This window comes from Pleurodeles waltl, chromosome 4_2 (genome assembly GCF_031143425.1).
Source record: "Pleurodeles waltl isolate 20211129_DDA chromosome 4_2, aPleWal1.hap1.20221129, whole genome shotgun sequence".
In the NCBI taxonomy this organism is placed as follows: Eukaryota; Metazoa; Chordata; class Amphibia; order Caudata; family Salamandridae; genus Pleurodeles; species Pleurodeles waltl.
Window position 1 is genome coordinate 411,436,061 of NC_090443.1, and position 22,024 is coordinate 411,458,084.

At 46.1% G+C, this 22,024-nt stretch overlaps 1 protein-coding gene across 1 annotated transcript in view; it reads right to left on the reverse strand.

Annotated features, from left to right (window-relative positions):
- Nucleotides 1-21,532, reverse strand: part of LOC138292817 (flavin-containing monooxygenase 5-like) — a 209,824-nt gene extending 188,292 nt beyond the window's left edge. Inside the window, exons 1-2 of the mRNA XM_069231612.1 lie at nt 21,507-21,532; nt 2,290-2,467 (exon numbers count right to left, since the gene is read on the reverse strand). Of these exons, the coding sequence (XP_069087713.1) occupies nt 2,290-2,427 (138 nt within the window). The 5' untranslated portion in view covers nt 2,428-2,467; nt 21,507-21,532. The remainder of the gene's footprint in view (nt 1-2,289; nt 2,468-21,506) is intronic.
- Nucleotides 21,533-22,024: the final 492 nt, after the last annotated feature.

Here is a 22,024-nt window from a genome sequence, read left to right on the forward strand (position 1 = left end):
CCTAGCGTGTGAAAGTGGAGTGCTTCTTCTTCTGAGTCTGGTGAGGGCTTAGGTGTGTTGTTGTGGGTGTAAAAGTGAGCGCTCTGCTGGCTCCAACTCAGATGCATAGGGAAAAACTATTTTGGCCTTTGTAAACTAGTTTGAGAGACCCCTGTAGAATACTACCTCCTCCCTTCAATAGTATATTAGAATATCATGAACAGAAATACTGTGGTACAAGAATATTGTGTTTCAAAGATATTGTAACCAAAATACTGACTACCACAATATTGCGAAATGTAAGTATATACTGATGGGCATAGGTTTAATATTCTTAACTTCAGATCTTTCTATCTATCTATCTATCTATCTATCTATCTATCTATCTATCTATCTATCTATCTATCTATCTATCTATCTATATATCTATCTATTATATGTGTGTGTCTGTGTCTATATATATTCACACACACACACACACAGGAAATGCTCTTATTTTGACCCCCCCCCCATTTTTCTTGGCTCCCGCTTGACAGCTCACCGTGAATCTTTTCATGCACAACAAGATTCTAGGATGCACGTTTTTTGGAAAATGTTGTGAAGGTTAGTCAAGCAGTGATAAAGATATAGGTAGGTCAAAAAACACTTTTTCAGTAGAAACTAGGTCCTAACTAGAACTACCTATTGGCGAACACCAGTAGGTACTATGTATATAAATTGACAAGGTACATAGCTAAGTATAGGTACCCTTTACTTACCTATAAATGTGCATGTTGACAATATTTTGGTAGTCAATATTTTGCCTACAATATTTTTAGCACATTATTTTTCCTACAATATTGTTATACACCCTCCCTTGACATAACCCTTGAAACGTAAGCTTGCCCCCGGCCCAAAATAAAGTATTTCAGTTGTAGTGACAAAATACCTGGAGCTTCGGCTCACTATATGCTGCTCTCCGGTTTATTGGCAGTGGGGTTCTGACCTTCAGCCAGTGTCCTGAGCCCTCCAGAGAGACTTTGAAGTCAAAATATAGGAGCTTGTGTTACCTACTTGCAAGAACGTTTAGATAGGCTGTAGACATGGGTTTCTGATAACATCAGACATACTCTCCACAGGCTTACAGCCCAGTTACAGCAAAGGAAATATCTCTGGTGCATGCAGAAGATATAAAATAAGAAGGTTGCAGTACTGTTTTGTTTATATATACTTTTTATACCGCACAAACCCGACCTGAAGTTATTGGACCACTTTAAATGAGCACCAGTTACATCACACAAAGGAACTTTTTTTGTTTTTTTGGCACAGACAGATTAAGGGATTTGCCCAGAACCACAGGATTTTGAGCAGATGGAACACCCTTGCTCCACCCATGGAATGCCTTCCCAGGTCAGAGTAATGCAAGGACGCATGACACAAGGGAAAAGGAAGCCCTTGATAAATCTAGCCCCTGATTTCTTTGTTCCAAACTTGTCAGCACTGGTCGTAGCACCACATCCGCTCCCCTCTTAATTCTCCCACTTTTTTTTTAAATGGTGGATGCTGCAATGCATGAGGGTCAAGAAGCAGGTAAACACTGTCCAGTTAATGACACCCATTGGTCAGTTTCATTAAGGCATTGGGAGAGGTCATAATGTGAGCAGACTGTGATACAGTAGCAAAAGCCATATAAAGGGAGAATATCCCTGCTTAATTTGTAAAAATAAATGTTTTTAAGTAAGTGGCAGGGCCCTTGTCTGGAGGTCACTGCAGCTTACACCACCCACTGCCCCTGTCAGTGCTACCACTGATGGTACCAACACACCTACTAACCATCACACTTCTAAAAGTGTGACTACTCTAGGCACCCATCACAATAAGAATGGCTTGGGTATCAGTTATTAGTCATTTTAAATCAATATGGAATTAATAAACAACCGTTGTCATGCTAATTCCAAATTAGACAGACAAAGCAAACTTATGGCAGACTGTCATAAGTACCAGTGCTGAGCTCTCAAACCACCGGCTCAAATTAAGCAATGCAGAAAATAGGTTTACCCACTGTTCAACCCAAGCATTTCATTGTTTGTGGTCATTTGAGGTGCAAATAATGAGACAGCCATTCAACCAGTGGACACAAAAAATAATGTTGATGGGCTCAAAGGAAAAGCAACAAGACAAGCCTACAATAAAAATACAAATGCATGCGGCCGCTGAAGTTAGTCAATCAACCAATTAGAATCAATCCCTCACAAACAAAGGGATATATTTTCAGGAGCACGCCTACATTTATGCACCTTCAAAAGCATGCAGGAGCACTCTACCACCTACCTTAAATCTCCAGAGTCCTCCGATGTCTTCACTTCTCTCAAAGCAGGTGGGCTCCAGCCCCTCATCCAGGCAGCACTTGATGGACGTCAGGCCGCTTGACCCTGCTCCGATAACCGCTACTCTCTTGCCCATGGCCATGGTGTGTCAGAATGCAATACTTTATATGAACTGTGATGTGCTGTTTTGGATAAAAGAAAATACCTACATTTCAATCTTTCTGCCATATGGAACAAGAAGCAATTGTCAGGCAGCCAACTTGTCAAAAACATTTTTGTGATTTTTTTAGGAAATCTTTTTCCACTTCCACTAGACCAGTTACAAATGTTTTTACTGTACATAGTGGCTGGTATTTGTGTTTTTCCAGAATTACCGAACTAGTATGGAGAAAATTTAAATAACTTCAAAGTGTCTTGTAAAACTATTAGTTGTTGTCTAACTGAGTCTATAGGTTAAAGTTGGTATTTTATGTTAACACCTATAATTTCCCTTAGTTTTGCATATCCAAAGTCCCAAAAAGGGCTGTATTTGAATCAACACAAAATCCTTTGTAGCTCGCCCAGTGGATTTTCAATCAGAGATAGTTATTGGCAGTTTTCTCTTTGGCCGGAGAATAGACCGCTCGAAGTTGGGTGATTTTTAGATATCTGTTTGAGGCATGCGTGTTCAGCCTATTCTTAATTTGTTGCATATTCTCTTTAATTTTAGCACCTTCTGGCTTTCAGACTCCTCTTAGGTCCCACTAGTAAGGATCCAGATCACTACACTGTGGACTCAGCAGAGGAATGAACGTGGAGCACGAACAAGACAGATGTACTCATCATGGGCCCTCAAACTGACGTGTGGAATGACTCCTAGTGGCCACCCACCCTCAGAAACCTGCCCACCCCCACAAACCAAGCCCGCAACCTCAGAATCATCCTGCACTCCAAACTCAACTTGAACCACCAAATCACCTCAGTCACTTCCACCTGCTTCTGCACCCTACACCTCCCAAGCAAGACTTTCAAATGGATCCCCCTTGAACACAGAAAGACCATCACACACGCCCTCATCACCAGCAGACTGGACTACGGCAATGCACTCTACACCGGAATCAACAAGAATCTCACCCGCAAACTACAGAACATCCAGAACGCCGCCGCCGCCTGACTGGTCCTTGACCTGCCCCGATACTGCTACATCTCGCAACACCTGCGCACACTACACTGGCTTCACATAGAGGAAAGAATTACCTTCAAGATCCTCACCCACGCACATAAAGCCCTCCACAACACCAGACCATCCTACCTTAACAGGCGACTCAACTTCCACGCACCCCACAGGGCCCTATGCTCAGCCCAGCTCTCTCTCGCCGAAGTACTCTCCATCAGGAAAACCAGAACAGGGGGACGCTCCTTTTTCTACCTCGCAGCCACCTAGAATGCCCTTCCTTTCCACATCAGACAAACCACCTCCCTCCTCAACTTCACAAAGGAGCTGAAGACATGGCTTTTTTAAGAACCACCTCGCCAGTGGACGCTACACATTCCCCCTCGCCAGCACCTTGAGACTCTTGCGGATGAGTAGCTGCGCTTTATAAACACTGACTGATTGGACGTTGATTCACCAAAATGCCAGGTGTACCCGAAGTAACATCACACACCTTGTGTTATATTATGACATCAGAGAATATAAAATATCAAAATAAGTGCACTGTTCCACAACAGAGAGAGAAACAAGAAAGATAATAGAGTTTAGAAGTGGCGGAGCTATACTAGATATTCTTTAGGAGTACCCAAAAGCACCCATTTGGGTGACAGGTATCATCATCGGGCTTGCTCCTCGCCAGACTGGTGCTGCAATGCCTGGCGGGCCACCCAGCATTTTGGGTGGCACTCAACCATTGTAAAATTGCTAACAACGAAGGTCTGGGAAAGAAACTAAATCAGAAACGGAGAGTGTAGAACAAGAGACAACAATCTAAAATTAGCTCTGAACCTAAACCACTGTTTTAATGCGATAGAAATAGGGTTCAGGCCAATATTAAAAACAAAAATGTAAGAGTGTTACTGAAAATAATGTATCATTACACTCTATAATCAGGGAAGGTAGTTCACCTAATCCTACATGGTCAACATGTTTCGCGTCTATGCTTGGTCACATCAGAGAATTTAACCCAAAAATCCTCAACAGCCTACTATATGCTGCTGAGGGCAAAGGTTGGAAACAACATAAAATTAAAAGGGATCTTTGAGTAAAGTTTATTTTCTGTTCCTGCATCTGCCTTCATCGCCCTAGAGACCAGAGGTAGCAAAGGCACTGCCAGGATTCCTAACCATTGTTATCCCTGACTACCCCCAATTGACGTTCAGAAGGGTCTATACCACCATGTGGCACAGTTCATGCCCGGGACAGAGTAGTGGGGATGAGCAGACGTGCTGTTACTACCCATGTTGCATTTTGCTCTGTAAATATATTGATGTGCTGCAGATCAGACTTCGGGCGTATTACAGAAACTTTGGACTGATTTAAGAAAAAAACTGAGCAAATGCATTTTCACCATTTTGCTGGTTATATAAAAAGGAATATGAGCAAACGTCCTTCCTCTGAACCAAAGATCTGCACCAGGTCAAATCTTTTCACACTGTTATTACTGAGTTAAAATAATAAATTAAGAACCTTTTCTCTGCTTTATAAATGCGGCAGATGAAACCATGAATAAGACACAGTTGGTTGTTGCGTTTTGTATTACACAAGTAGCAAAAATATTGCAAAAGTAGTTTATTATTCTTTAGAAAGGTTTTTCAAGGACCAGGATTTTTTGTGTTAGAATCACCTTTATACCAGATTATAGGTAGTAGAACAGTAGTAATACAAAACTTACTATAAAATACTATTCACTAACTGGGTTTTTGTAGTAACTTACACTTTTGTACTACCTTAAACATTTTATTAAGACCCTAGCTCCATTCTTTTATGTGAGAAGGTGTGGCAGTACTAGTGGTTGGCCATGTGTGGTGCTGGATTTGCTATGAAATTGTAAATTACTACAAAAACATAAATTACTTAGTAACTGCAGTTTGTGAATACAGAAAAATAGCAAACTTACTCAGAAGTATAAACTTACTCAAAAGTGTAAGTGACCTTTGTAAATCAGGCCCATATGTTTATAAAAGTTTTCTCAACACTTATTCTAAATTTTTGGTCATGATGCAAAATTAGTGCTCTAAATTTTTCTTGAGTAAAATCAAATATATTTGTTTGTAATGTGGCCCTTTTTGTCAGAATCAGGTGCTAACTACACACAGGAAATCAAAAACGACACGAAGACTGCCTTTGTAGGAGCAATCACGTCTGAAAGTGGGGACCAGTGTCCAGAGAGATCTCAGAGAACATTTAAAAACCAGAAACCACCCCTAGGGAAAGCAACAGGCTTCAAAGGAGCATCAAAGCTAGCCACAAGTTACTTTTTCTGGTCACCTAATCAAACAATAACATTACACTCAAGCTATTTAGTTGGCATTTATATATTTTAGCTTTACAACCTCAAATTTATGGCTCTGTTAAAAGTAACCTCTGGGACATCTGGTAGGAAAGTTCAGTGCACTACCAAATATGGCCCTCTTTGAAATTTGGGCCTCATTTGCTAGGCCCTAGTGGCACTCTGCACCACCATAGCGTAATTATTTTTACACTCCGGTGGCGCAGTGTGCCAGCCCATATGTACAAGGCAAGGCAAAGCCACCTTGCGTGGCTTTTCATGGCTTTGTAAATATGGACCCCTTTCACGCATTACACTGCGTGAAAGGGGCGTTCCATGGGTGTTGCTTGGGGTTTTCCCTGGCAACACCCATGGAATCTGAACGATTCAGATGCATTCCCATATTTACAAGTCTGGGAATGCGTCAGATTCCTATTCCACTTCAGGGGTGTCGTAAGAGTCATGCAACGGGGAGAAATATCTTTATTTCTCCCCATTTTTCCTCTTGTGATTGTTTTTGTGAAGGAAGGTATCCCTTCCTGCAAAAAAACAATCATCCCCACAATGCAGACACTCTTGCACCATGGTGCAGTGGTGCCTACATTGGTGCATGGCAGTAATTTCTGCACCAGAGCATGGAGAGAGGACAGAAATGTGGCGTAGCTTTTAGTTATGGTGCGTTTCTGCCCTATCTCGGTGGCGCAGGACGGCGCAGCAAGACACTTGCTGCGCTGCCTTGCGCCACGGGCCTTGTAAATGAGGCCATTTCTGTGCCCTCTTGAAGAAGTTTACTCCATAATATGTAATGAGTAGAGATTGTTATAGGCACGTTTTTGATAATTAAAGCCAGGAACATTTTGCTTATGTTTACTTGCATGTTAACACATTGCATTCAGCTGGGGCGTGGCCACGGAGCTGAACATGGCGCACGCTTAGCTGTTCAGCTCCGGAGGGGCCGACACTAATCTGTAGCCTGGACGCGCCAGATCGTGCGGTCCTGCATTTGGAGACGGACACGACGACCAGCGCGAGCGGGCGGGGCCGCTGAGGAGCGGTCGCGGCCCCGGCGCAGGCTTACGAAGGACTCGGGCTGCCCGGTGCTGGTGGGAGCCCGCGGCCCTGCTGGTAATCGGAGGTGGGGCGGGCCGGACCGGGCGGTCTCCCGCTCTGAGGCGGGAGCGACGACCGGTGCGAGCGGGCGGGACCGCTGGAACGCGGTCGCGGCCCCAGTGCGGGCCCCCGGCGGAGTCGAGCTGCCCTGCGCCGGATGGGACCTGCGATTTTGCCGCCGAGCGGGGGCCGCGGCCCCAGGTGGGGCCGCAGGAGAAAAGCCACCGGGATTAACTGCTAACCGTAACAGCCGGGGAAAATACCTCCCGGTGGCGGGCCGGCCTCTCTCTCTGGGGGCGAGGCCTGGTGCCCGCAAGCTGCGTGGCCGCCTGCGCTACGACTGCACGGGCGCGGGGAACCCCCCGGGGCTGCCCAGCGAGGAGACAGCTGTGTGCACCCCCCCCCAGGAACACATAGCCAGAGTAGCCGTGGCTGCTGCCCGGGGGCCCTAGGACACAGACAACAGAACTCTCTCTATCCCAGGCAGTTCCAATTGAACATTATTCGTCCATTGGGAGGCAGAGTAACACAGAGTCTGCCCACACCAACCAGCACCGCCCATCGAGGTTGAAGGTCGGGTGCCCCTCTCGCCAGGTACGGGGCCCCTCCTGACTGGCAGGACCACCACCGGTTTGGGGGTCCACTGTACCCGCCTTTTAAATACGTCACAGCTCAACCTATGAAACCCAGCAACCCCGGATCAGCTCAAATTACTTTCCCATGCAAAGAGTGGATGGGAAGTGACCAGAGAGCTGAACACGGCACACGCTTAATCGTTTGGCCCTGGAGGGGCCAACAGCAGACCTGGTGCCAGATGCGCCGGACCGAGTGACCCTTCATCGGGGGGCAGATGCGGTGACCCGCACGGACAAGCGGGGCCGCTGGGACGCGGCTGTGGCCCCGGAGCGGACTCTTGGAGGGGCCGGACTGCACAGCGCTGACGGAGACCTGCGGTCCTGCCATTTAACGCACTGAGAGCAGCCGGCGGAGCACCTGGGACTCGTCCTGAAGCACCCGGGTCCAGTGACTGAGACAACCGAGGCCTGGATTAGTGGACAAATCAGCAGCGAACAGCATAAGCACCTGGACTACGTGCCGGGCCCACTGGGACGCCTCTCCCTGCCTGATCAATGCCCCCCAAGGGCAGACATAAGAACAAAGCCATGGACCCCCCGACACCGCCGGGGGACAATGAGTCGACCATACAGAACCAGTCACAAATCAAAGTACAAGACACCCTAGATAAGATATTGGGTGCCATTGAAGACACTAAATCCACATTACAGCGCAACATCAATCAGGTGGCGATAGAGGTGGGCCTCCTGAGAGCTGATCATCATAAATTGGCCGACAGAGTAAAGGAAACGGAAGCAACGCTAGCGGAAGTCGTCCCAAAACAAAAAGATGTGTCAGCAGAGGTGACCTCCTTGGCTGGCAGAGTGGCAAAGCTTGAACAGCGAGCTGAGGACGCAGAAGGTAGATACAGGAGGAATAATGTGCGCGTGGTGGGCCTCCCCGAGGGGGCCGAGGGGACGAAAATGGTGGAATTTCTGGAGAAATGGCTAAGCACGGTCATCGCACCAGGAAGTCTGACCCCCTTCTACTCACTGGAGCGAGCACATCGTGTGCCATCTAGACCACTGGCTCCTGGCAGGCCACCGCGGGCTGTAATCGCTAAACTCCTGCACTACAGAGACAGAGACATCCTCTTACAGAAAGCCAGGGAAACGGGTCTGTTTAAGGTAGCCAATGGCGAAGCGACACTGTTCCCTGACTTCACTTTGGAAGTCCAAAACAAGCGCGCCTCCTTCCTGGCGGTTAAAAGAACCTTGCGAGAAGAGGGGATACAGTACTCACTGCTCTATCCAGCAAGACTACGAGTGGTTGCGGAGGGAAAGACCACGTTCTTCCAAACCCCAGAGGAGGCATGGGAATGGCTCGAAAGACATGGGACACAGCCGGCGCGGCCTACACTCGAGAATCATGGGGCGAGCGGGACCCGCCGGGCCCCGAGGGGGAAAAAACCCAGAGATCGCCCACGACTGACGCCAACGCGGATACAGAGGGAAATTGGCAAGAGAGAGGCTCTGGAGGCGGCGGCCAAGGTGGGTGGAGAGACATCGCCCCGGGAGGGCTCCGAAGAAGAATCGGATGACACAGTGGTGTCCTCGCCCGGTGGCTCCGGGGGCTCGACCTACACGCCGAGGGTGACCCCACAAACCGCTGACGAACTTGTATAGTTTGAACCTACACTGGCGCCGAAAGGCGAGACAAGCTGAGCAGAAAAATGGCCTCTCCGGACCTGGCCACCCCCCCTGACTTGACTCTCGCCTGTCAGATTCTGCCGGCGAGTATTGCATTGATGTGTTTGAATAATTTGCAGTGTTGCATAACTTGTTGGGCAGCCTACAGTTCCGGAGGTGCCCTGGGGATAGGGAGTTGGGGTTTGCAGTTACGAGTTACATCGGCTATATGTGTGAATTGGATCGACCACAATGAGGGTACAAGCTTGCGGGGGAATCGGTCAGGGCCCTGGGCGCGCCGAGCCTACATACAACAGGCTTCGAGAATAGGATGGCAGACCACAATATCATAACCTGGAATGTCAGGGGGATGGGTACTCCAGCTCAGAGACATAGAATTCTTTCCTTCCTAAAAAGAAGAGGGGTGCAGATAGCTATGTTACAAGAGACCCACCTGGCACCTGGAGAGGGAGAAAAGCTAAGACGGAGATGGAGGGGACAGGTGTTTGCCACAGAATATTCAGCTTACGCAAGAGGCGTTCTGATTTGGATTAGGGCGGGGGTCCCCCTAACGATTGATTCCTCCAACATAGAGAGGGAAGGTTTGTCATACTAAAGGGGAACTTACAGGGGCTCCCGTTGATCCTGAGTTGTATATACGCCCCCAATCAGGACCAAACCTCATTCATGACGGGTCTGTCTAGACACCTCACTCGCCAACACATGGGGGAAGTACTAATAGGAGGAGACTTTAACGCAGCGCTCGACATAGGCTTGGACAGTTCCACCCCCCCACTACAGGGGGCAACATCTACCAAAACAGCACAAAAACTAGTTGAGTGGCTAGACACCTGGGGACTGGTAGATGCCTGGCGGTTGCAACACCCGACTATCAGGGACTATTCGTTTTACTCGGGCCTCCACCAGGTACACACTAGAATTGATAGGATGGTTTGCACTGCGGGCTTGGCACGAAGGGTGACCCACTCTGAGTACCTTGCTCGCACAATATCGGATCATAATCCTGGTCGCAGCACCTCTCTGAATCTCAGACTAATTTTCTCTATCTTACATATGCCCAACGAATCGAAGCCGCCAACCGGGACCATGCTAGCGGTGGACTTTGAAAAGGCCTTCGACTCGATCAGATGGGACTACTTGAGGGCAGCAATGTTAAAAATGGGCCTGGAGGAGGGCTGGGTCAGATGGGTGGACCTATTATACTCATCCCCACTAGCAAGGGTCAGGACGGGTAGGACAATCTCCGGTGCATATCCAGTACACCGGGGAACCAGACAGGGGTGCCCTCTATCCCCATTGTTGTTCGCCCTGGCGATGGAACCCCTAGCGGCCTGGGTACGTGGTGACGGGGCGGGCAGAGGGATCGGTGGGGACCAACTGATCACATTATCTCGCTATATGCAGATGATATTTTGATCTATCTCAGATATGGGGCGAGTGGTCTCCCCTGGGCCCTGGAGGCCCTGGAGGAGTTCGGAGAGGTATCAGGATTAAGACTTAACCGTAACAAAACATATGTGTTCCCCCTGACGCCTGGTTACAGATGTCCCGCAGTATGCCCAACGGACCTGGAATGGGCCCCACGGACCTTCAGGTACCTGGGGATTCAGATTTACCATGACCTGGGAGACTTAAGAGAGGGCAATCTTGGTAAAGTGCTCCGATCCCTGAGATCCTCAGTAGGATTTTGGCGCTCTCTGAAACTGCCAGTGATGGCCAGAGTGGCACTATCCAAGATGATCATGCTTCCCCGACTTTTCTATTATTTCGCCAATTTGCCACTATTGATCCCCCAGGCATGGTTCCGCGACCTGAATGCATTGCTCAGGGAACTAATATGGGACGATGGACGTAGACGAACTACACTCACGACTATCTGTAGGCCACCCCACACAGGAGGATTGGGAGCCCCTGACTTTGAGGCATACTACCTGGCATCCCAACTACAGTGGGTATCCAGTTGGCTGGCGGGCCGGGGCCAACTGGATTTATGTACTGCCCAAGGAGTAACGGACACGGCATGGATTGCGGCATGTATGGCAAACAGGAAGATAACCCTCCCCCCCCGGAACAATATAATGATAAAAGTTGGGATGGCATGCTGGAAAAGATGCACGAAAAGGGTGGGAGTGGGTTCTCCATATTCCCCAGCTCTACCACTGTCGGTGCTTGCCCTGGAACCTGGGGGGAGGGGACTGGGAAACATGGGACTTGGCCCTTGGTTGGCAGCTGGAATAGAAGCAGTGGGCGGGCTCTTCAAGGAGGGCGTGATGAGGGGATTTGCTGAACTAACGGAAGAGGGTGTTCCCAGGGGGCAGTTTCTACTCTATGGGAAGCTAGTACACACTCTTAAAGCTCACTGGGACACAGTGAATGCGGAACCCGCCACTCACGAGGTCCTGCACTTACTGTTGACATTAGGGGAGGAATCACATCTGATCCCCAAAATATATCGAGCCCAAGTTGAGGCAGCCTTAGACCCTTTACAGTTGCTGAGAGGGCGGTGGGAGAACACGATTGGGTGGGAATTATCTGACTCAGAGTGGAATAGAGTACTGGCCTACCCCCGGATAATATCACGTAACACGCTGTTAAGATACATCCAATACAACTATTTGCACAGGACGTATCTCACACCCCACAGACTGTTCCGTATATACGGAGGGGCCCCTAGGACTTGCCCGAGATGCGGAGTAGGAGGGGCGGATTTTGACCACATGGTTTGGACATGCCCAGTGATCCAGTCTGGCTGGAGGGAAATATTGCCCATCCTAACTGAACTGTTTGAGTTGAGACCTACCCCTGAGCTATGCCTGCTGGGCCTTAGACCAGCTGCGCTCTGCGGAAAACTGAGGGGACGCTTCCTGGACCTATCCCTGGCCCTTTACAAGAGACTAATCTCGAAGGGCTGGAAGACTACAGGTCACCCTATACTGACTGACTGGAAAAGGGATATCTCAGCATGGTCTAGAGCTGAACTACAGGTCCTAAAAGCAGAAGAAGCCAGGAATATCCGCCAGGTTCCTATTGCCCCGGGGTGGGAAGATTTAATGATGAACTGGGACAGTATAAATAAGAGGCTGGCAAACCCAGTCAGAGAAACAAGTGAAATCCAACCCACACTGAGGATAGAACCAAATGGGGAAAATACATAAACAGACACCCAAAACTGGCCCAAAACCACAAATAGACCACACCGAGAGTAAGGATACGAAGACAATTAGCCCTCTGACCCCGACTCTACCAACAGAAGTAGCAAGAAGTATGAGTGACCTGCCGCCCTCACTGCGCGCTGGTGCGCCCTGGGTTGACCTTTTCTCCCGCCCAAAAAACGATACGCTATCGTACCTTAAACACTAACAACTATAAAAGCCACTCACACAAAGCCGTAAAGTTGACCTCTTGGGGTCTTTTTCCCCCTTCCTCCTTTCCCTACCTCCAATCAGATCAACATTAATGTCACTGGGAGTTACATACCCTCCACTTCGTGTTTTCCCTTCCTTCTCTCTTCCCTCCCCCACTCCCCCACTATCCTTGTCCTCCCACCTTTAACAACCCCATCTCCCTCCCAAGTTACAAGAAAGAAGGGGTTTAAGTTTATTGTTTGATTGTTAATTATACAGAACAGTGAAATGTAAAAAGGAAATACACTTTAGCAAGTAAATGAACACAATTTACTAAATAAGGAACAAAAAGATTAACAACAATAAAAGTAACAAACAATGAGCAAAAAGCAAAGAATAGTATAAGAACGAAATATGTACCAAATGTGGAAATGCAATATGAACAAGCATGTAACTGTATAATAACAAAATGTTAATAAAAATATATTCAAAAAAATAAAACACATTGCATTCAGCTATGTTAGTTTTGCTAATGCTTGTTCTCGTGTTAGGTTCCTATGGAAAAGCACAGAAAAATGGTCAGTTAGACTGAGCAAGTCATCTATGTATCAAATTCATTTACAGTGTAGCGCTGCTGTTTGAGACATTGGCCTGGCTCAAAAAGAAACTGTATTCGCAGATGTAGCTGGCATTTTTCATCTTTCTATTTTGTGTCCAAACACGTAAGTGAACATTTGACCCCTTTCAGAAAAAAGGAGGCAAGGACAGCTGAACCAGTGCCTGATTTTCTCCTGACATGTTTATTCTGTGAAAGCCCTCTAATCCATCTGTGAGAACAGCTAATCCGTTCATTACCATTCACCATAAACCTACTGCCTGCAGTGTCAGCCTGTTGGTTTATAGCAGTTCTGGGCTTCCAGTACCCAGCTTGGCCGCTGACGGGACGCCTGTGCTCTTGGGGCAGCTCAAGAGGCTGAGGACTGACTGCGGAGATCTACGTGTGATCTAAGGCCCATATTTATGGCCTTTGTGGTGCAGTGCATTGTAGCAAGTCACCTTGCTGCATTGCCCTGCATCACAGGTGAAGGGCAGGAATGTGTTGTATTTATCCAATATGGTGCAGTCCTGTCCTTTTCCCCTGCGCTGGCACCCTTTTGGAAGCCTAGCACCAATGCAGGCACCCTTGCACCTTGGTGCAAGGGTGCCAACGTTGCTTGCAGGATTGTTTTTGTGCAGGAAGGGACACCTTCCTGCACAAAGAAAAAACGAGGAGAGAGAAACATACCTCTCCTTGTTACACCTCTCCTAAGAGGCATATCTTTTTGGTACATTCCCAGGTTTACAACTTCCTTTAAATCTGGGAATGAGCCCAAATCCATGGATTTTGCGTGGGAACACCCATAGACAGGCCTCCCTGGCGCAGAGTAATGTAACACAGTAATTTGCGCTGCGTTACATTACTAGAGATTTATGAAGCCATGCAGGTTCACGCATGGGGGCCTTGCCTGGCTTCATAAATCTTAGTCAAGGTTTACATCGCTCTTGCACCATGGTATGTGATGCAATGGTAACGCAAACCAGAGCAAAAGTATGGCCATAAATGTCAAAGGTTCAAATCTCTTATGGCCAATTCAACCTTTGACACTGGGCCAGCAACAGGAGAGAGAAGAAAGGCTTCTCTTCTTTGTAAATATGGCACATTCCTGCTCTCTCCCTTCAATGCAAAGCAGCACAGCAAGTTCCTTCGTGCTACATGAAGAAAATAGTAAATGTGCCCCCTATGATGTAAGCACTAATTACAAGTGCCTCGTAAAATTCTAACACCCACACCATGGTTTGCACAGATCCTGATAATAATGGTTTGCTTTTAAAGCCCAAAAGTCAGATTTTTCCTTTGAAATGTTTTAGCAGGGTATAAAAACATTGAGAGATCATGGGCCTCAATTCACGGAAATGCCACTGGTAGCAGAGGTGACATCACCCGCCCTTTGACCTACGCTTTTAGTCACACACACATACTTATACATACAAGGTCACACTTACATACACTCTTTCACATAAACACACTCTCACCCGCAAGCAGGCACACAACATACATTTAAAAGCATTTTTAATTCACCTCAATTGCCATGGAAAGGCATAGTCCATGTAATTGTACTCCATTTTTATTGCAGTAATAGTGAATAATATTTTATTATTCATCATTAGTGTAATAAATTGACAGAAAACAAAGAGTGTGGAGCCCCAAGTGATGTCCATAAGGACTAGCTGCCACTATGTTCCTGGCACTGAATTTGTCACCTCCGAGGCTAGGGGTCACAAAGGCAGTGACAGGGGTCGCAAAGGGCACCCCTGGCGCCCCTTTAATGACGTCCATGTGAGAGATACAGAGTGGTGCAGTTAATACCAAATGTTAATCACCATTAAAAATTATTTATTGCATCAGACAACTAACGCTCTCCAGGAATAGGTTTTTACCAAGTGCGATAAATAACAGGCAATTTCGGAGGCGCTAAATTGAGGCCTAAAGTCGGTTCATTTTGTTGAGTGTGGGTTGAGAAGGTCCAGCGACCGCTTGGAACCGGTGTCACGTCTATCACTTATGCCCAAGTATTGCTCAAGGAGCTTGAAGGAACTCTGGGTCTCATTTATTGGTTGGTGGTTTCAGGAAATCTGCCAAAACTCAGTGGATGACCTACCTGCCCCCTCTTAAGGTTACACTTTGCAGCATCAGTATTTTCTGCCGCATCGTTAACTTCAATTTGAGGACGTGTTGGTGCATCGTCAGATGTATAAATAACCTCACAATGTTTCTAATGGTTTTAAACACCTTAGATGAGCCGTTCACATCGTTGCATCGCAAGCGCGTACATTGGGACCTGTTCAGTTTTTAATTTGTAAAAGAGTGAGTGCGTTGCCCAAAGCTCTGATCAGAAGCCAGTGGCAGCTACAATTAAATGTCCTCGCGCAAAATGCCAAGGCAGCTTGGTCTTAGTCTTGAATCCAACTCAGGTCTATTGAATCTACTCCCAGACTCCCTGCCCCCTTATTTCTCTCGTGCAAGTTCGTGCTTTCTGCCCGTGTGACAGTTTTTCAGTCTTTGTCTGTCTTTGTGCTTTGCATGTTTTTCGTCTCTTGATTAATGTCTGATGCAAAAAATAAGTGCAGATCCCCACAAATGAGTCCTGGTGGGCCCCACTTTCAACCAACTAAGCACTGGTCCTGCTCGAAGATTTGCACACATTGTAGTGTAACTATATCTGCTCCAGCAGTGGGGTCTACATATGCTTCTGCTGGCACTTCCATCGGGCAGCTCTTCATTAGCCATCTGCTGGCTTGAACAATGGTGCTACCCCATGGGCACTGTGGTGCGTGGTCTCATGTCCACCCATGTAGGTGCATAGCTTCAGTTGATGCAGCAGGTGCAGTGGCACCAGGACTGAGGGGGCCACTGAACCCTGATTTTTGCTTCTTTTTATAATTCAAACAGCAGCAAGAGGCCGTTCCTTCCGTGCACTAGGGACCCCTGACACACTAACTACACTACTGCAGCATGGCCTTTAACATAGGATAACGACAGGCATAAACAAGTTAGTGTTGGGGACTCCTAGCCTTGATTTTTAGGTCGAGTGCACAAGACCTTTAACATTTTGCAAGTATTGTGGGCTTTTAACCACACCAATGTGACGCCCATTACTTACACTTGTTCGTGGGCCTGCCTTTCAAAAATCACTTGATGTCATTGGTAAATGCTTTAAGTTTATCCCGCCTTGAGGCTGTTTTTGTCACACTTGCAGACTGCCCGTGTCACATGGATTATTGCACAATTGCTGATATACTTCAGCGTGGGCTATTTATTTTTTTGGTCTCTCCCCTTTGTACTGTATGGCAGCCATGGTACTCACAGTGCGAACAGGAACAACATCGCAAACTCAATCAGCGGTATTGGAGCGCTGGTCACATTGTTCACAGTTACCTAACCAGCGTAATTTCTTGTAGCTCTCCCCTTAAAACACTTAAAACTGGTAAATGCTTTACGCTAAACAGAAACACTCAAAGTGAAAGCGGCCATCCCGGCACAGAGGGGAAAGCCAATATTACAATATTCACTGCACTTGGGAAAACTCACCCCATAATGCTTTGCAGGGCATTACTTTTACAAAACATATTTGCTCAAAACTCAACCTGTGGTGATCCTAAGACAATGGGACCACCTACAAAACATTCACTATAACATGCTCTTTCTGTATAGGTTACGTCTGGGTCCCCATACTAGGTTAGTGGGGACCCCAAAATAATAACCCCTCCCACCATTCAGTACCTTTTTAAGCGCTCTTGTGGCTGGAGCTTTTTGTTTTACAGTTAGGAATAGCTTGTGTTTTAAGAGTCTTGTTTGTAATATCATTGCCACAAGCCTGAAAATATATAATGCATTCTGTCTTCTAGGGGCTACATATATGGTTACATTGCATTGCCCATTGCCATTTTCTTTTTTTGTGTGATTATGCCCTCTAGGGGCTAACTACATAGTTACATGACCATGTTTCTTACAGATGCTATTTTCATTGTGATGTCCCCTAGGGGCTGTTCTATGCATTACAGTCATGTCAACATATTAAAATATCTGTGCCATGGAAACTTGTCCCATAATGCTTTTTAGGGCATTACTTTTACAAAACATTTTTGCTAATACCGCAGCCTGTGGTGGCCCTAGGACAATGAGACCACCTTCAAACATTGACCACAATGTACGCTTTCTGTCTACATCATCTCTGTGTCCCCATCTCTGGGGACCCAACATAATAACCCCTCCCACCATTCAGTGTCTTTAAGTTTTCTCATGTTCGTGGCTAGAGCTTTTGTTTTACAGCTGGGAGAAGTTTTGTTTTAAAGGCCTTGTTTATAAAATCATTGTAATAGGCCTGCTAGCTCTTTAAACACCCTCTAGGGGCTAAGTATATGGTTACACTATATTACCTTCTGTTTTTTTCATGGGGTTATGTTCTCTAAGAGTTAACAATATGGTTATATGACCATGTTTCTACAAATTATATTTTTGTTATGATGCCCTCTAGGGGCTGTTTTGAGCATTATAGTCGAATGCCAAAAGTTTATTTCTGATAAAGGCTTATATGACAATTATATATGTTTTAATAATCTCTCCTTATTACAATTATGACCATAATTCAGGGCAATTTAACATCCTTATTGCACTATGACTGTTTGAACGCTCTTGATATGTTTGGGTGACCCTTCTGGTATATTTCTCCTCTGTGGCTGTCTGGTGTCTTTTTCTTGGGGAATTGTGCTAGCCAGCCAGCAACTCTGATGGTGGGGTGGTGAAAGTTATATTCTATTGGAATTAGCATGGCAGATTTAATTAGTATGCTAAATGCAACATTTTCATTTTTTGCTGCAGATAGAGGAAGAAGTTAAATGGAAGTGCTTTAGTTATATGCACGGCCACCAGAATTGTATGGCACAAAAAAAAACGAAATTATGAGGCAAGGTTGACCAATGTATGTGACAAGAAAAGTCCAGTTATGAATATACAATGCCAGTAGCTCTAACTCCAATTCCAGCACTGCTGGAAAGACATCTGGCAGTCCGAGAATGGTCTTTAGTAGCCTGTGCAGAGGAGAGGCAGCCTTCCTGGAAAGCTCTTCTTTTGTGCATCAGTGCCAGTGAGAGTGAAGGAAGAAGTAGAACAAGAAATGCAGGCATAATAAAATGAAGCTGTTCTTGCAAGCAGCACTGAAGAGGCAGGAAGATGCTGCTGCTCTGTGTTTCAGTGCAACAAAGTGGTAATACACTTGGAGGAGTTGCCACTAAATCTATATAGGGTGACTTCTGAGGTTCCTCAGAGCTGCTGCTTGGACAAGACTAAGTGAAGTGAGAGGTGTAGGGTTCCAAGAGAAAAAGTGTTCTGCTTTCCATTGAGATTTTGGGGCAGAGTTACTAATATTGCAAGTTGCTGCGCTGTGTTGTGTGAATAGGTGAGAGCCTGAACAGTGCCATAGTTACAAAGATGTGGCACTGTTCAGATGGCTCCCTGCGCTGGCTCACTTGTGGCTGCCTAGCACCAATGCAGGCACCCTTGCACCATACCTTCCTGCACAAAAACAATCCTTAGAGGCTTGTTCATCTTTGTATGTCTGTCAGCAAAATGCAGCACACATGCGAAGAGGAAGTAACGAAGCAAAATATATTTCTCCATGCTACACCATCCTCAGGTAAGCAGATCATTCTGGAGCAAACCCAAAATTAAAGATATTAGTAAATCTCTGTTTGTGTTAAAATACATGGGTGGATGCACAGTAACACCTGTGCTCAACTCATGTAACGTGCCTTCCCACACAAAGTAAACAAAATAGCGCTATGTTCACAAAGCCACACAAAGCCATGCAAATCAAGGTTTGTATGGCTTTGTAAATCCCGAAATACATTTTAAGTTTTTTGTTGCGCCAAAAAAGTGGCGCACCCATGGACGAATTTTTAGTAAATCTGGGCCTTTATCTCCAGTGACAGTGTATGGACTTATGTAAACCTGCCACCTCAGGTGATATAAACTCCTTTCAGAGGGTCAGACAAGGGAAGACAAGCTGCAAGGGTGCCTGGGTTGGCGCTAGACAGCACAATGCACCAGCGCAAGCAGAAAGCAAAAATGCTCCATAGCTTTGTAAATATGCAGCATTTCTCTTTCCCTCTCACGCAACTCAGTGCAGGAAGTTGCCCTGCTCGCCACCTTGTGTGAAATAATAGTATATATGCCCCTAGATATCTATGTAAGTGACCTAGTCTGGTGAACAGGCGAGGTAACTGCTGATTCTGTGAGGTCTGATTTGATCAAGTCAATACAAATCATACTAATTACCAAGCCACTCATAAGAGGGACCTTTATGTTTTGCACTGCTGGTGTGAAATTGTTGAGCATAGACTTTGTGCACTGCACGAGCTTCTTGGGTGAGTCTACGTGTGTTTTGTGTGATGTGATTTTATAGTAGTCTGGGGGAACCGAGACCTTCTTTTTATGCACGGACAGTTAAAGGTCCATATCATTGTTGGAGTGACTGAAGGCCAGATTTATCAAGGGCTTGCATTGCCCTTGTGTCACACAAGGTGATGCAAGGGCAATGCAAGCTCTTGCATGAGATTTACTACGCCATGCCGAGCCACCTTAAGTGGTTCTGCATGGCTTAGTAAATCTGGGGTAACACAAGGCAGCATGAGTTGTTGCCTTGTATTACCGTGCTCTGGGAAGGAATTCCATGGGTGGAGGGTGGGTGTTCCACACATCCTCCCATGAATTTTGACCCATTTCCATACTTAATAACACTAGTAAACTTAGGAATGCATCAAAATGGTGTATCTTCCCAAGGGAGGAGCAACAAAGAGAAATATGTTTATTTGTCATTGTTTTTTTCTCTTTCTATGTGTCTTCTGAAGCACAAATAGAAAGAGAAAAAATCCTCAGAGGATTGTTTTTGTGCAGGAAGATGTCCTTTCGCTATAATATAGTAGCTGTGGCAGATTCCTGCCCTCTCCATTTGACGAAGCACAGCGAGTTCTCTTGCCTCATTGGGTTGAAACAAATATTAGTAAAACTGCCCCGCAGTGCACTGTATATTTTAATTGCCTTGTGGGAGTCTAGGAGTCACTTGTGGGGTGAAATGTATCTGCTGGAGCATAAAGCCCCTATTTGTTTAGAGTGTTTTAAGATTTGTAGGTGTTGCGGGAGTACAGGTGTATAGGTGTTGACGTGGTGCAGTTGTGCGTGTAGTGTTTCATTATCAGACAAAGGTATGGCGTTCCTGTGCTGGTGGCTGTGCTGCAAGGGAGCTAAGCATGGTGATGCCCAGATGAAGTGCAAAGTATTAGTGTAAACAAGGTCATATGAATATATTGTGTGCGTTGTAGTCAGTAGTGCAAAAGTGTTGTTTTGTGTTTGTGTGTTTATTACTGTGATGATTTGTCTAAAGAATCAACGGCACAGTCAGTTTACCTTTCTACCAGCAGTCCCGGGCACGGGCATAGGAGTTAAACCACTGTTTCATTTTTACCGCATAGCGTCCACTGACCGAGTTTATTAGTAAAGGAGAGCAAAATTCTTCACAATTCTGCAGTAGAAACGAGCAAAAATCCAAACTTCAAAATCTTGTTTCGAGTAGTTGGGAGTATCCTTGGGAGCTCAGCGGTAGAAGAAAAGCATCTATGCTGTGAGTGTGGTTGTGTACTTATACTTAGAACTTTGTACCTTGTGGTGTGTAACATTAACCGCCCTATTGGATTCTACCTTCGTGCGTTTCAGGAGGGGGGGGGGGCTTAAGGGGTGCGGACTGGTAGGGTATTTAAAACGCAATATTTTTTAAACGAATCAACATTTTTAAAGCCTTCGGAACATAGGCGAGGAAGAGTGTGTGTGTTTTTGTCAGAGCTGGAATATAAAAAACATCCCTGGTGAAATCAGACAGACTTACCCGACAGAAAGCACCTGTACCCAGCTATTTATTACAAACATATTTTAGGTGGTTGTAACACCCCACAAACACACCTGGAGCTACGCCCCTGTTTCCAGCCCTCAGAACATCACAATGTTTTTGAGACTGCAATCAGACTACAAACTGGACTATGGGAATGCCACATTCTGCGGAGTAGTAAACTCAGAGCTGCAGGCTGGTCAACGTGCTGCCACTTGCGTGTGAAATCTGAAAGGGACTGATTTGCCCTTCTTTTGGAAAGACTGATCTAACGCTCCCGGATGCTTCTGGCTATCAACATTTACTTTCAAGATGTTCCACGAACTTGTACCTTCACATCTGAAGGAAAAGTGTTTTCTACCCCTCAGTGTACCCTCCATTTAGTCCACCCCTTTTATTACTGCAAGGGTCTCAGTTAGGTAGAAGTGCTTAAAAAAAATAATAACAAATGGCATAACATGATGCAATATAATAAAATGCAACACTCTTTTAATGCAATATAAATAAATGTCACTCAACAGAACACTTGCATAAAGTCTAGAAGTCAATAATACACCCTTACCTCTCTACTGCTAAGGGACGTCCACCGACTGCATTAGAATCTGCGGCCGTGTGATCTTGGTCTTTTATATACCCACGGATGTGCCAAAACCATCCCAGTTTGTACTGGCTCCAAAAATCTAGGTTGTATTGATTTCATTGAGCCGAGCTCCTGCTGGGGCTTCTTGCAAAATGTGGATGTGTGTGTGAGTGTGTGTGCACGCATGCAAGTGTGTGTGTGTCTGTGTGTGTGCGTGTGTGTGTGCATGTGCACATGTATGTCTGCAGGATGGGACTGGGAAACAAAATAGGCCAGGGCACAAAAAAGTTCCTTTCATTAGCAAATTAGATAGCTAAAAAAACAAGCACTTGCAATGCAATGGCTCTCACATTTGCTCGTGTTAGAACTATTAGCGTTGTAAATTCCTAACTAGACTTTTCTTGCCACATACATTGAAAATGAAAAGTAAAACAGTTGACATAAGCGAGCTGATTCAAAGTGCCATGGTCGACATGAGCATGAGCACACAAAGGAGTGAC